Source organism: Clinocottus analis, unplaced genomic scaffold (assembly GCF_023055335.1).
Source record: "Clinocottus analis isolate CAN_PGR_092001 unplaced genomic scaffold, fCliAna1.0.p SCAF_13, whole genome shotgun sequence".
Taxonomy (NCBI): domain Eukaryota; kingdom Metazoa; phylum Chordata; class Actinopteri; order Perciformes; family Cottidae; genus Clinocottus; species Clinocottus analis.
The window spans coordinates 2,697,302-2,713,758 of record NW_027175854.1 but is presented as its reverse complement, the minus strand read 5'-3'; the positions used below and the strand labels follow the sequence as shown (position 1 = coordinate 2,713,758).

At 40.7% G+C, this 16,457-nt stretch overlaps 1 protein-coding gene across 1 annotated transcript; it reads left to right on the top strand.

Annotated features, from left to right (window-relative positions):
• The first annotated feature begins 2,400 nt into the window (after positions 1-2,400).
• ddx54 (DEAD (Asp-Glu-Ala-Asp) box polypeptide 54) lies at positions 2,401-9,507 on the top strand. Its single transcript, XM_068574742.1, has 20 exons — positions 2,401-2,670; positions 3,193-3,307; positions 3,431-3,501; positions 3,592-3,780; positions 3,944-3,993; positions 4,102-4,143; positions 4,242-4,337; positions 4,435-4,556; positions 4,687-4,748; positions 4,937-5,068; positions 5,202-5,412; positions 5,499-5,630; positions 5,737-5,958; positions 6,051-6,124; positions 6,224-6,433; positions 6,773-6,930; positions 7,020-7,133; positions 7,243-7,353; positions 7,450-7,584; positions 8,082-9,507. The coding sequence occupies exons 1-20, from the start codon at positions 2,560-2,562 to the stop codon at positions 8,356-8,358; spliced, it is 2,634 nt and encodes an 877-aa protein (XP_068430843.1). The 5' UTR covers positions 2,401-2,559; the 3' UTR covers positions 8,359-9,507.
• The last annotated feature ends 6,950 nt before the right edge of the window (positions 9,508-16,457 follow it).

The window sequence follows — 16,457 nt, the reverse complement described above, 5'->3', positions numbered from 1 at the left end:
GTGCCAGCCCTCTCTGGTCTGCTCTCTGCACAGATTTGGCTCCCGGCCGCAGCAGCCGGGCTCTGTGAGAGAATATGAATTAGCTTTGGGCTGTTGCCATGGTGTTGACTTATTTACTGTACATCAGCCCATTGACTTCAAACGGCACAGTACACATTTCGGCTGCCATATTAGTGTCAGTGTTATCATCCAAAGGACACATTTCCACTGGGTGATTTAAAAATTTAAACTGTGGCTGCTTAAACACAACCAAAAAGTTATGAGCCGATGCAAAAAGTCCTGTAAGCTTAAGACATATTGACCAATAGAAAATGTGTGTTATTATAATATAATAAATCAAATCTACACATTTTGAACCGGTTTTGTTAATAACACATACAATTTAAAAAAAAAAAGAAGAAACTTCCATTGACATCACACCAGAAACAATGTTTATTAATAATGGGATGAAAAACACAATTGAGATCATTTTCTAATTCGGGCTCCTAATGAATAACACAATAGCTCTGTGTCCATTTGGAATTTTTGATGTCTTGGCCAGCTGTTTTCTCGGCCAACAGCTGGCCTCAAATTATAATGAAACCACAAGCAGGAATGCCACTGACATTTACCGAATAATCAAAGTGTTAAAGAAGTAAAGGCCTTGATTGTTAAAGGCTTCAAAGTACATATTTTGAGAAGAAATACTGACCCTAAACCACTTAAAGCCAAGTCTTACACTTCAATGGTTGTGTAAGATGTACTCAGACTCAAGGTTGTTGAACGAGGATATTGCACATAAGCTTTGGCAGAGCAAAATTCATGAATGGAGGGAGAGCTTTGTTTAGTTATATCACGAGCAACAACATATTTGAAAAGGAAAGACAACTTATGGCTTTGTATAAATACACACACTATTTCAAACAATGCTTTACGACAGCAGATTTCTAATAAATATGGAATTTAGGGACATAATCCTAAAATAAGAACAGTGCGTGGGCTTTTTGAAACCTAGAGATTCTGTCTCTAAGCTTTTGTGCAGTGGAATAAAACATTTTTTTCTTTTGAAATCTTGGAGCATATTTCAGGTTTCCTGCAGCATAAATGTGAGTTGTTGCACGGATGGGTAGCTTCGCCTGAGAAAATGTCTTATACAGTCACTTTATAAAAAGTTATGCAACAAAAAGAAAAGCTCAGATTTCCCATGAGTTTTGAGTTATATAAATGTATAGTCATCACAGTAGAGTCATATTGGGGAAATGCTCTCATTTTTCTTTTTCCTTTCCTCTTATTTAGCCTATACATACCAATGGAAAATATACATAAAATATATCTGACTAGAGGTAAAAAAAATATGTTTTCTAAATGCTCAACCCGATGAATGACCTTCATATGAGTTTGCCTGATAGTGATGCTGCAAGATATAAGTGCCAGCTCCTATCAAATCATGCACTACATACATGTAAACATTGTGCTTATTGTCTTATTTGCTTGTCGATGACTTGTTTGTGTTTTCCTCAGTTCAGTTGGTTCAGGAAACAAAGAGACAATTATTTTGGCAAATATTTTGAATGTATGTACACTGACTGAGAAGGAGAGACAAAACATATCCTGTGATTAAATCAGCATTGTGCAATACATCTCAGCAGCAGGGATGTTACTGCGGAAATTAAGGTGTAATCGAGATTCAGATTTAGAGACATCTATGACATCTTCAAGTGCACTCACAACATGTCCAACACATAATGAGAGGCTGCTGGCTGAGGATGGTGTGTGCAGGTTTTCTCTCATAAATCAGGTGAAAGGCCCAAAAACTGCCTTCTGAACTGGACTGAACTATTTCTTTAATTGTCATGCAAACAAACCATTTATCTCTGAGATGTGTGTGATAAATAGATGAACAACGGATACAGAATTTAGAGATGGTCACTCAACTTGAAATATAAATAGTATACGCCATATCCTAATTAAAGACTATATATGGGATAGTATAGTCTTATATATCTGCATATCAGGATTCAAGAAAATAGCAGGCTCCTCTTCTGAATTAATGAAAGTTAAGATGAGGGAGATTGAAAAAGCATAGACTGAAAAATTGCGTAATATGTGATTAATTGCTGGATTGTTGGCTTTAAAGTAGGCTACAGTATATTACATATTGTTACATCAAACATTATCTTGTGAGGCGAAAAACCAAAGATAATATCAACTACACAACTTCCAATATGATGGCATCAGAGAACGTGGAGATGAAATAAAACGTGCATGAATATAGATGTGACTTTGGCTACTGATTGGCCCTCGATCCGGATTCACACGCTCCGGAGCAGCAGGTGGCGATGTTGAGTTTCAAGCGACGTACCAGCCGCACAAAATGAAAGAAGAAGAAGAAGAAGACACAGGCGAAACCGAAGAAGAAGAAACTCGCACGTGTGTACAACATGTCCGCTTGCCGTGTTGTTGCACGTCGAGCTTCCGTGAGCCGTGTTGACTAGTTTTTCCTCGTGTGACGCAGTTTTATTTCACAAACCGTACAGTAACGTTACCGGCGGCCGTTAAAGAGAGCAGCGGAGCCTCACGATGGCGCAGAGGAAGAAGAAAATGACGAAGAAGAGGCGACACACAGGCAACAGAGAGCCCGACGACGGAGACGTTGAACTGGCCGTTGAAACTAAGGACGATGATAATTCTGTAAGGAGCAATATTTTAACACAAATAACAAGGCAACTGCCCGCTGAAGAGTTCATCGTAGCGCGTGATGACCTTTAGGTTGTGTTGCGCACGCGAGGGTCGGGTCCTCGCTCAGGTGTGGATGGAGTTGGGGTACAGTGGTGTCAAGAGGTCGTAGGTTCAGTTTCCGGTGCCTCCTGTACGTTGTTTTGAGCAACTCGTCACCCTTAAATAGTAAAATATGAAATGTTGACATAGTTATCTGTACATTCTTAAAGCCACTGATTACTAATTGTTTACCATCTGTGCATAAACAGTTTAGTGAAAGAGACGTCATGTGTCCAGAAGGCACACCTTGTCATGTGAACAATGTTTGCATATTACAATCAAAGCAGTTTAGATAAGTTATCATATATTACCAGAATTATCCAGGGGAAATGTGTACTACTTGCATTTGAAGAAACGTGTTTCAATACATTATGTTTGTTGGTACCTCTGTCATGTTGTTGAGAAGCTTTTGATGTGTTTTGTTGTTTTCCACAGATCGGGACGAAACTCTTGCGGATCGCGACCAACACGGATGCGGAGCCGGACACCCGGCAGCTCGTCCGAGCCCAGAACAAGAAGAAAAAGAAGTCTGGAGGCTTTCAGTCCATGGGTAAGACCAAGTGAACAGTGTGTATATTTCCCTGCTTTATGTGTGTATCATTTGAGCTGACATGTCTACTTTAAGTGAAGTTCCAGAGGCAATGTAATGTAACTACAATGTTTATGATTGCAGGTCTCAGTTATCCTGTGTATAAAGGTGTCATGATGAAGGGTTACAAAGTCCCTACACCGATCCAAAGAAAGGTAAGTCAGTGCCACTTAAAGAATCCCATAATCAAACATTTAGGACTTCTAACAATATTTCATGCAAAATCCTTCTCTTCACTACTTCAGACGATCCCAGTGATTTTGGATGGCAAGGACATAGTTGCTATGGCGAGGACTGGCAGTGGTAAGACTGCTGCTTTCCTGGTGCCCATGTTTGAGAAGTTGAAAGCGCCTCAAGCCCAAACCGGAGCCAGGGCCCTAATCCTGACCCCCACCAGAGAGTTGGCTCTGCAGACCATGAAGTTCACAAAAGAGGTCAAATGAACAGACGGATGTTTACTGTTTATTTAGAGGTTCAAGGTGTCCATTGCTAAATTGTGTAAATCTTTTTAAATTATAGTTAAGTTCCTCTGCAAAATCATCCCTGTGATTTAATAACTGTGCTTAACTTCTCTGTCACTTTATTTTGGTATTATAGTTGGGGAGATTCACTGGCCTCAGGTTTGCTTTGATCCTTGGTGGAGACAGGTGGGTGATCTCTCAATATGTGTGTATTGTTTGTTGCCTCTTGTGCGCTGAGATGTGTGCAATTGTCCTTTAACTCTACAATGGATTTACATTTCTTTTTTTTTTCAGAATGGATGATCAGTTTGCCGCTCTTCATGAAAACCCCGACATGTGAGTGTTTTAGTTGTAGCGTTGACTCGTAATGTTGAGTCTCGCCATCCATGCACTCACTGTGAATTGTAATCCGTATCTCTGCTCTTCCCACTCAGAATCATCGGTACCCCCGGTCGCCTCATGCATGTTGTCAAAGAGATGAACCTGAAGCTGCAGAATGTGGAGTACGTGGTGTTTGATGAGGCTGACAGGTGAGAAATGGTATTGTTTAAAGGTGTCATTTTCAATTCACGGCTTGGATTCACACGTGTTAATGGGTGAACGTGTCTGTTTTCGTCCTCCTTCCAGGTTATTTGAAATGGGTTTTGCCGAGCAGCTCTCGGAGATCATCCGGAGGCTTCCAGACAGCAGACAGACTCTGCTGTTCTCTGCCACTCTGCCCAAACTGCTGGTGGAGTTTGCCAGAGCTGGTGAGATCACTAAATTTCCGGTTTGCATGCATACATCATAATACATCACCACTGTAACTATCTTCTTATCATCCATATAATAAGTGCATGCTCAAGCAAACTAAATATGCTTTTTCTTTTATATTTCCAGGGCTGACCGAACCAGTGTTGATTCGTTTAGATGTGGATTCTAAACTCAGCGACCAGATTAAGGTAAAGAAAGAACAGAGTTTATTAAACATTAAAGGGTAGGTAGACTTTATTTGAGACATGATTGATGATGTGCTCAATAAAAATTTGTAGTAATTACTGCTGAAATGGAACGTCATAACCTCCACCTGAGGCCGCTGTAATATCTGTCCACCCTGTACAAGATTTTAATTTCTCCCGTCTTCCCTCAGCTGTCATTTTTCCATTTGCGCATGGATGACAAGCAGGCGCTCCTGCTTCATCTGCTGAGGAACGTAGTGAAGCCTCAGGAGCAGACGGTGGTTTTTGTAGCCACTAGACACCACGTGGAGTACATCAAGGAGGTAAGAGACAAACGGCAGATTCACTCATTGTGGCTCTCTTTGTGTGTATTTCTTCTCACACATATTCTCCCTGAGTCCATGTGAAAGTTTGCACATATTTATGAGCTTTGATTTATTTTGTTTTGATCTCCAGCTGCTGACTTCAGAAGGAGTGGAGTGTGCCTACATCTACAGCGCCCTCGATCAGACTTCCAGAAAGATCAACATCGGGAAATTTGTGCATCGGAAAGCCATGGTGCTAATTGTGACGGATGTTGCTGCTCGTGGTATCGACATCCCCATGCTGGACAATGTCATCAACTACAACTTCCCCTCCAAGCCCAAGCTATTCCTACACAGAGTTGGTAAGCGGCTTGTACATTGAATCATGACCTCGATTTAAAAATAAATAAAAAAATGTCCCTCGTCATCGCCTGTCTTTTCCCATCAGGCCGTGTGGGACGTGCTGGACGCAGCGGCATAGCATACAGTCTGATTTGTCCAGATGAGATGCCTTTCGTCTATGACCTTCACCTCTTCCTTGGGAGGCCTGTTCAGTTTGCCACACCTGAACACACACCAGGTAGACGTTGCTGATTGCCTTGCCAGGACTTCAACTGATGAGGCTACCCCTGGATTGATTTAGTTTTCATAATCTTTGGCTCTCTGCTGCTCGTCCCCTCCTTCAGATTCAGAGGGCGTGTTCGGTCGGGTCCCTCAGAGTATCCTGGATGACGAAAGTTCTCATTTAACGACGACCCACGAGAACTCCCTGGACCTGCAGAGCATGCTCCATGTCTCCGAGAACGCCTACAAGCAGTACATTAAGTCTCGACCAAGTCCCTCACCCGAGTCCTTCAGACGGGTCAAAAACACAGATCTGTCCATTATAGCCGTCCATCCACTACTAGGTATGTTTGGAGGAAGATGTCCGATGAAGAAAACGGTGATGATGGTGCTCAGGCAGTAGTTGTTAGTAACCTTTTGATTGACCTTGTTTCAGGGTCTTGTTTGGAGAAAATGGAACTGGAGCGCCTTCACATAGTCGATGCCATCAAAGGCTACAAATCCAAATCGGTGAGTTCCAGTAGATAATAATGTAGATATCTCATAGTGCAGAAAATTTCTTCTAACCTGTGATTGCACATTAAAATGTTCTTTTTTGTCTTCATGTAGACAATCTTTGAAATCAACTCTAGCAATAAGACAGAGGCAGGTAAGGTCATGCAGGCCAAGCGCTCCAAGGACAAGCGGCTCGTGGACAAATTCAGCAAACAGAAAGCGACCATGGCTGCAGAAAGCCGCCTGCACCAGTCCGTCAAACCCTCCACCGCAGCCGATGAGGATTTCACAAACAGCACGGGCGAAAATGAGGACGATATGAAGGCAAGAAACTCTTATTCTTCTGTAGTATAAATATTTGAAGCCAAGCCTGTCTCTTGAGCCTGAAGATATTCTGTTTATTATCTATTGATATAAAGAAAAGCAGCAAGTACACTGGTCATTCAAAACGGTTCATTTGCTGTTGATAAACTCGTCATTAAATTGAGTAATCAATACAGCTCTAAAATATATATATTTTAAAACCATTTAATGAGATTGAGCAGCTTCTCTACTATGCGTTAATACGTTAATATTTGTTGCATATCCTCATTTTGTACATGACACTTAAAATGCTAGCCTCAATGTCAATGTCTAACATGTAATTCCACATGTTTCCACCAGGGGGTGTTCTCGGCTGTTGTAGGTGGAAAAAAGAAACGCCTGTATGACTATCAGGACGATGGGGAAGAAAGACAACAGAACAAGAGAAGCAGACAGTCAGGAAAAGATGATGAGTATTACATCCCCTACAGACCCAAAGACTTTGACTCTGAGAGAGGGTGAGACGATAAACATTGAGCTTCTTTTCATAAAACATCACTACCGCGTATTTGCTGTGTGTGATGACGCGTGTTCTGTGTGGCTTTAGCTTAAGTCTCGGCACAGAGGGCTCTGCCTTTGAACAGCAGGCCTCCTCCGCGGTCCTGGACCTGATGGGAGATGACAGAAACAAGTTTAACCAGCACAAGAGCATAATGAAATGGTGAAAATCAAAAGTCAATTCATCTTTCTTTCTCCTCCTCTTTCTGACAACGCATGCTTTCGATTCTGCCATTTAGTTCCACAATTCAGTGTCTCTCTGTCATGTGTAGGGATCGTAAGAAGAAGCGCTTTGTGAGCGACGCAGGAAAGGAGGACCAGAAGAAGAAGATCCGACTCGATGGAGGACAGGTCATCGATAACAAGAAGAACAAGAAGAACTTGTATCCTCTTTGTGTACTATACTATTCTGGTTCTCTCTCGCTCTGACCGTGTTTACCTGCATTGTTGAGATGTTGTTTCACTTAACCACACGGCAGTTACGATGAGTGGAAGAAAAAATACAAGGTCGACGATGGAGACTCTGGCTCAGATGGAGAAGGAGGAGCAGGAGGAAGAGGAGGAAGAGGCAGGCGTGGAGGGAGGAGGCCAGGAGGACCAGCAGCAGGAGGAGGTAGGAGAGATCTTAACTTGAACATTTTAGAACTAATCCTTTACATCAAAGGGAACAACAAATATATAATTGTTCAAATTTACTGACTAAGTAAAAGGTTTACTCAATAGTGACATTAAATAACCAAACAAGATACAGAGTGTAAGCTTCAGAGGTGTGAGTTGGTGGATTCAGCTGTTGTTTAACACAGCTAGGTTCATGGTTTCCAGTTGTTGTGCTAAGCTAGCTGCTGTTATACTGAATTGATCTGAGCGGTACTGATGTTATTGTCTAACTCAAAGTTTAATAATGATTTCCCTCAAAATTACAAATTATTCCTTCCAGCCTTTTCAGTCTGAATTATCCAACCTGCAAAGTGTGTCTGCTTTAATTTCCAACAAGAAAGATAAATCTCTTTGTACATTACAAGTTTATAGTTTGGCAACAAATATGTACTCGTATGTACTGTTAGTTTGTTTAATTTATTTAAAATCCTTGTTTCTTTACCATTCTTCTCCCAGGTCGTGGTCGAGGCCGTGGTCGTGGTCGTGGCAGTAATCCCAACTTCCAGAGCCCAGGAGGATCGCAGCAGACGCCCGGTGGCCTCAGAGTTCGCTCTGAGCTGAAGACGAAGGATCAAATCCTGAAGCAGCGCAAGAAAGACGAGAAGCACCGGTTCCTGCAGACTGGATCCCTGAAGAACCGATCCAAAAACAAAAAGTGGCTCGGAGAAGTTAAGAAGTCAGGTTTTGGACGGGGTGGTCAAAAGAAGGGTAAGATGAGGAAGAAACTCTGAGGAGGACACAGAGGGACGATGGCGTGAGATCGATGGAGGCGTCGTGAGGGACTGGATAAAGAATACCATTTTTCTACACCACCTTCAATATTTTTACGGTATCTTCATGATTATGGATTAAAGGTGAAGATGAGTTGAGGAAAGCATTTCTACACTCTAGAGATGAACGGCTGAACTCTAAATTTGGCAGAGTATGTATTAGAATAATCCAGTGAACGGCAATTTCCTCTTTTCTGCTTGTTGGCAGATTGTTTTTGAGTACCAAGATATTTCTATACACATAATTAACCGATGGCAGCAATACAGACGTGATTATGATAATATTCTGTGTCTTCAATTGCAGTCTGTTGCATGTTGATACAACAAACAAAAGTGTGTTTCTAATGTGACTTTCCAAAATATATCCATTTATATTCTTGAAGCGGAGACTGTTAAGTGTCCCTAATGTACATATATCTGCATTAAATACTGGTTCTGGTCCTTAACTTGACAAAAAGCTGGAATATGTCTGGAAGAAAATCTTTAAGAAGTGAGACTCTGGCTCCATATGGTATGACAATATAGAGCCATTAAACAGGGTTCTGGTATCGGGGGAACCGTGGTGTGACTTTCTCTATCTGGTGTTCTTTTGTACATTTAGTTTCTGTTTGAATGAAAGCCCAGTCGGGGGAACCGCAGGCCTTTAAAGGATGTTTGATGTGACTTTATTCCCTGTCGTCAGCCTTCGTATTTGTTGGTATGTCGTTTCTTCCTGCTGGTGTAAAGTCTGGATCTCTCCCAGTTTGTTCCCCAGTGCCTGAGGTGAATGAAAAAAAATGAGGCACTGGTTCGTGTGAGTGGGTTTTTACTGTGAACCTCAAAACGTACGACTACTACTTCTGGAAGACTGAACGCTCCAAAAACCTTTAGCTTCTCATTATTTTCCCCCTTTTTGTGACGTTGTAATCCACCAAATGATGTGTTCAGTGAAGCTGAAACCACTGGTTGTGTTATTTTCTACGTTTAGTTTCCTACTAATGAATAGTTGAATACTTCAGCTTCTTTATACGGTACGGTGCTGCACTCTTTTGGTGGCAAACTATCACTGCAAGTGTCTCAGAGCCCTCTGGTCCACTGACTCGCCACCGCTCACGGTGCGACGAGAAGATCTGCCTTAAATATTAGTGTTCAGATTGAGTTTGGATGCTTAATCGGTAGAATACAAACATAAGTCTGACTTTTCAATTTTAACTCGCATTTAATAGAAATATATCCGTATTTCTCTGAAATATAATTTCAAAGACATAATATTTAGATAAATCGAACATTTATATTGTAATATTTAAGTATTTTAATTAAAATGTTATAAAATGACTAATGGATTACTTTTAGTACAAATGACAAGTGACTTATTTTGCTTTTGACATCATACTTTAGTTATGTTTTAGGTTTTTTCCATATTTAATATCAAGGCTTGATGTGTTTAGAGTTCTATCCAAATGAAACAGCTGTTTAATTTGCAAACACAAGTCATAGTTTAACTATATTTACGACAATATTCTTTTTTTCTCTTCACATCTGAGAAGCGTCCCATCCGACCACATGTCAAATGATCACGTCATTTATTTCCTGCAGAAGATACAGAAGTCGATCCTCGACAAAAGGAGTATCCTCTCCTCTCCTCGGCTGCTGGGGAGGTGCAAAACATGACCACATGCACAGCCGCCTGAGAGGAAGGAGCAGCGCTACACCAAGAGAGAAAGAGAGAGAGCGAGCGCTCCCTCCATCTGGATGTGGTTACTGCGCTCGCTGCGTCTTGGATGCTCTGCGTACATGCCATCATAGGTTATTCATGGCTGCGCTGACTCAAGGGCTGAGATTTCTGCCTTGCAGTCGTCTGTGAATGCTGCTAAAGATGGAAGGAAAATGGGTGGTAGGTGGATGATGTATTTGGTCCAAACACAGCGGTGTTGTCATGGAGAATGTCACAGGACACACTGAACAGTCATCTTTCATAACACGTTCATTAAACACCAGTTGCTCTGTCGGGGGGATAAAGCAAGTTAAGTATTGGGTTGCTATGCAGTTTATGACCAGCCACAACCATCAATATTGTGTGACTGAATATAACACTAAATATGTCAATTATTTGCACATCCTTTTGAGACTAATAGTAATTTTATACAGTTATAAGTATTGAGAAAATACAGCTATAAATAATGGATGAAATTAATATAATACATGCAAAATACATTTATAGAATAAAACTTTGCACTATAATTTTATACGGAGAAATTAACAAGAATACATTGAACCATTGAAATAGTCCCAGTATTTATTATTCATATTCGCTTACATTTTGACATCACATTTAATGAGCAAACTGTATGTTTCATGTGTGATGGAGCATTCACACACAAAATAGATGTCAATAAAATATGTTCTGTATGTGTTGAAATAATCTCCAAATTCAGATTTTATACATATTACTGTGGGATTCGTCAAGCCTTACTATTTAGTATGTAAAGCTAAAATGTCCCGACATAAGACTAACTCAGATATGCTCTGAATTCAGTTTATAGTTCATTAAATCCTTTTTTTTTTAAAGCGCCATTACCCGTCTGTTCAAGATGGATTTAAATTATAATATAATGTTGGTTAGTTTAGTGAATCCATAATTATTTCGCCCATTGTTGTATTTTGTGAAAAGCTAAGTTTGCAATGTAATCACTAATATTAATATAATATTAAATTAGAAGTAGTCTAGGCTTTGTTTCTGAAATATCAATACTAACAATTTCTTCAAGGCAGAGCTTTGAATTCTAAATAATACTGGATAGTTTAATGGATAATAAATGAATACTTCACATTTTAATTGTTCAGAATCTGCTTCGTAACATTTAAAATGTCTGTCAGTTAAAACAATTAGGAGAATGTTTTCCTCTGAAGTCGAAGTACACAGTGTGTAGTATACAGTTAAGTTAAATGTTATTTTGGGGTATAATTCCAGCAATAATTAAACATCAGTCTGGGGCGCTTTTCATTGGGGTCTCATGCAGTTGCATACCTTGCCCACCAGAGGAGTCTGGTCTGGCTGTTTTTTTATCCCGTGAAGCAGAGTAAGCATTTCACTGATGCTTATGAGACAGGTGTACTGCTGAGGACACAAAGAAGCTCGTTGTCTGAGCAGTTCTTGAGGAAAAGCTTCAAAGAGCAACGCCACAGGCCGAGCGGTCTGAACCGGCGTGCTTTGCACGGACGCTGCACCAGTTTCAACTTGCACCTGAACAAACCATGTGCTGGCTATGAAAGGTTATTTGTGGAGAGCGGCATCCAGATCGGGCTGTCCTCTAACTATCTGCGACCAGAAGGAACTGGATTGAAGGAGATCATGTAGCCTACGATATCAGTTAATCCTCACGCGGAGATACTGAGCCGCAGCCGGCCTGTACCTCATACCCGTCCTCTGTGAAACCATCCCTCAGCCCTCCTCAGGTATCTGATGGCCCCTCTCCCCGTCCCAGGCGCTCTATAGTGCTACAGCAGCTCTCCAGTCATCAGGAACAGCAGCTTTATCTTTGTTTAGGCTTCCCAGGACTGACACAGCATCCACTTGAGATATGCCGAAGAGCCGGAGCTTCAGAGTACTGCAGCTCTCAGAACAGTGGGATATAAATGCTAGGCAATAGTTACAGCTATAGAGGACTTTGTCTGACCATTAGCGACAGTATGAGAGCACTGAAAAGGAAATGTTTGACCAAGCTTTGTTTAGATATATGTAAACTAGTTTTTTAGTACATTTGTGTAAACTTTGCATGCCTGCTGGTTCATGGTTTAGTCAATCAACTCGTACTATGTCACACTGATTGACTTATTGGTTTCAGTTCAGCCCCGTGTCTTATAGAAAAGCACTTCTCTACTTGTTTGTGCATTAAAGGACCCTCTGTCATCAAAGTATCCTCACATGGCTCAGCTTTTATTACGCTCCTTAATTGTCCATGTTTGATTTTCTGACAACATGGCTCATGAGCTGACTCTTGAAGCGTGGCTGCTCGTCTTTAAGTGCACTAACAAGAAGCAGTCTCTGCTCGCAACGGCATCAATAACGATCAGGTTTCTTGCAGCTGCCTGGAACATAAAATACATAATGTATAAGTTAAAAGCGTAGACATCCAAAATCATTTAGCAGGTGCTGCATTGAAAAATAAATAACACTAAAGGCAGAAAGTCAGACAAAGGATCTGCAAACTGCACTGAGAGCTTTCAGTAAATTACATATAATGGAAGAATGTTTCAAACAAAGATCATCACTCTGACTAGGAGTTGGATAACACTGTCTGATACTCCAACATAAGGGACAAAACTAAACGTTTTAATGTACTCATGTAAAAACGTATACATACACGTCCTGATTTGAATGGGTTGAATCATTAAGAAGTGGTGTGGTCCTTTTTAAATGCTTTGGAATACAACAAACCCTCCTTACCCAGTAACTTTGTGTTGCCCTCTAGATATTTGAACAATGTGTTGAGAATTCTTTTCCCATAATTATCTCGTTAATCTTAATCCACTATCAAAGCAATTATCTGTTTACAGATATGTGAGTGTGTTGTGTCTGTTTTATTCTTCCCGAGCAGCCGTCCCTGCAGTCTGGCTCTCTCTTCCGATGATAAGATTGCTGCCCTTTCTCAGGCTATCGCTTACGAGGCAAAAGGCCACTTGAGGAATGACCGGGCCAACATGACTGACATTAGCCGCTCTTTCCTCGCGCAATTTAATTCTCCTAATGACTCGTTAACTCATGTCTTAAAGGGACTATTTGATTTTTTTGATTTTTTAAGAAGGGCATCCATTGCTGCCCTCTCAGACGGGGCGCAGCTGAGATAGTTTCAACTGCCGGTTGACTCGGTTTCCTGTGATATCATAATTACAACGCTGTGGCTTTGTTATGGACAACAGGCAACTCATGAAGATGTTTGGAACAACCGAACATGCAGACGCTTCAAGGAAACCTTAAATTAGCTTGATCGTAAGGGGAAAAGCTTTGTCACCAGGACTTTTTTCTCTGGGCCAGAAACGTCCTAATTAGAGATAGAAACGTCTGTTGGGGTTGAGTTGGCTTCGGGCCATTTACAGTAAGTTGAATAAGAACCACATTGGGAAAATGATCACACAGATCCGAATCCCTTTGAAAACCCGAAAAATTTCTATGATGAAGTGTGACAAGCCGAAGTTCAGCAACGGCACAAGCAGTTAACGCAGTGAATGAAAATACACTTTTTGAGACATGATATACGAGTTAAATTCTAATATTTAGTTACTCTTGCAGTACACCAAACTGTATATACTGAACCTCTCTTTTAAAAACGTTCCTGGTACTTCTCAATGGTAACCGGGAACCTCCTGACCTGCCGCTTTCATCTAACCCGGCTAAAAACAAGCCACATGTGCGTGACCTTTGGTGGCCTTCTCATTTGTAATCATTATTTGGGGATGTTAAGTAACAATACTTTTAATATATCGGTGACTTCCTGTGGGTTTGAAAGTGGCAGGGACAATTATTTAAGATTTACAGATGCACCACATAAATATTCAGCTGCCTCATTATAATCCCCTTCCTACATTTTCAAGTATCCAATCTTTCTGATTAAACCGGAATGAACCGTGCCGCCTGAAAGCGCCACCACCTGCCAATTTTAAATGTAAAGAACATCTTTCATTGCCAGAGAGCTGTGTCTCTGTTATGATCTGTTACTGCTGTCAAGCTGTAAATCTGGATGCACCCTCTGAGAAAGGAAAGGCTTTTCAGCGGGGACTATTACGTCTAAAGCAAGCTGCGAGACAGTGTTTCCGCTGCTTGCCTTTGTGCCATGAAAATGAAATAGAGTCAGCACGCAAAGGCCTCTTTTTTTCAGTTTTGCACCTCTTTTTCTTTTTTATTGCCCTCAGCATCTTCCCACATTTTCCATATTTTGTGTCATTTGGACCGCAAACGCTGAAAATAGCGGTTGCTGGGTTTGGTGCGTGTATTGTAAAGTGGAATTATGGCACATGAATGTATATGTGGTGAAGTTGGTTAACTGTACAACCAAAGGGCAGAGAAATGCCTCATGAAATGTAACATTTAGATCCTGCAGGTCTCCCAAAAAATATTGACATCCTTTCCTTAATCAACACAATTAATCCACAATTAAGAGAGCTAACATTGAATTAATGGATGCGTTTGTATGATTGACATTACAAGAGAGACTCCTGTGTGTGCGGTGCCGTTAGGGTGAAACATGTTGGCGTGGAGCCACATTGGATCAGGACTCAGAGAGGGTTATTTTGGTGGGATGCTCAGGTGCCTGGGGCCCCGTCAGAAAGCCCATATAAAGAGGTCCTGTCTGGGTGGGTGGAAAGTGGGTTATCAGCTTCAGTGTCGCTACTCGATGGGGCCGACTCGTTTGCATCTAGTCAACACCTTCCGCCCCTCTCTGGCTCAGATCCTAAAGCGACCCCTGACCTGACAGAGCACTTTGAATGCATCTCCTTCTTCCTCTTACACTCTACCACTTCCTAAACCAATCAATTATAGTTCACACTAAATGCATTTATTTATTTCCAACCCCTTCCAAGCCCCATCTATCGCTCCTTATCTGTTTTACATTATTGATGAACGCAAAGAGCGGAGGTGTGTTCTGCTTTGACCATGTCATGACTGTACCTCGGGGTTAATGGGTTTTCAGTGTAAAGCTGAGCTAAAATCACTGTACTTAGAAAGACATGCACATTCAGTGCAAGTGTGAGTATGTAGGTTGTCAAACCTCTAATAAAATACAACGGTAATCAGTGTTAGTTCATACATTTGCACTCTACAGCAGGGATAGTGTCACACTAAAAACTCCTCTATGTATTTATCCTTCTTATAGTTGGATTAATTTAAGCAATACCGGTGCATCTTAATCTGTGTTAAAATGTTTCTGATATTATACAAGACTAGCATATTGGAAAATGTTATTACCACATTTTTTCCGTTCTTCCTTCTCCTTTCCTTGTCTAAGGAATGTTTTCCCAGACTCTCTTTTCACCCTCTGTGAACGCTCTGTCTCTCTGTGGTTACGCACTTCATCTGTCTTCCCCGGGATCAGAGGAACACCAAAAATCTAAATAATCACTGGACATTGAAGTAGCAGAGAGCTTAAGACAAACCCTGGATAACAAGATGACACAACTTGTTAAGACAGAGCTCTTGAGAAGCTGGCCACTCCAACAAATTATTGTATTCGTCATTAGTCATATTTAACCATTATTTCAGATGCTTAAAAAAACTAATGCCCATTTTATTACTTCTTTAATATCAATATTTTTCTTTGACATAGTAAAGCTTTGGAAAGTTTTAAGTATTCATTTGGTGGCTAAAACAATGTGTGTGGTCATTTTTATTTTATTGACAGTGATACATTATGTAAAATGCATTATTCATGAACATTTTCCATCACTTTGATATTGCATATTATAATCAACTTGTCAAGGGTATTAAGAAGGTAAAACACAGAGAGTCTATATGTTCCATTATATAAGCCCATATATGAAAATAGCTTTAATCATCTTATTCCCTCCAGCTGATAAAACTGTGGCCACATAATCCAATATTATATTTGTAATATTGAATTGAACTATTGCTTTCCTTTCCTTTCATGTCAGGTTTCATGTATGTTCTTTTAACATTCTTATATTATATCATTATTCTTGAAAAGACTTTTCTTGCCAGAGAAAAGACATTTCACGCTGCACTTAACTCGCCGACCAAAAGATGGCGCTAAAGCCATTGTCCAAATTCAGACAGCGAGGACTGGAAACCAGTGGGCTTTTCTGGGCCTCCCAGCATGGTTTGAGTTCTGGATGTTTGTGAGCGGGCCTGAAGGGATCGCAGCGTCAGGGTCGTCAAACTGGACAGTGTAGAAAAGTTTGTGTTGGGAGCCATTCATCAGTTGTCAGTCAAAGATAACACTATGCAGCAGTATTTCAGTAATATTGGAGGGAGGAATAGAGGAGTCTCTTGAAGTCATATATATATATATATATATATATATATATATATATATATATATATAGATATATATATATATATATATATA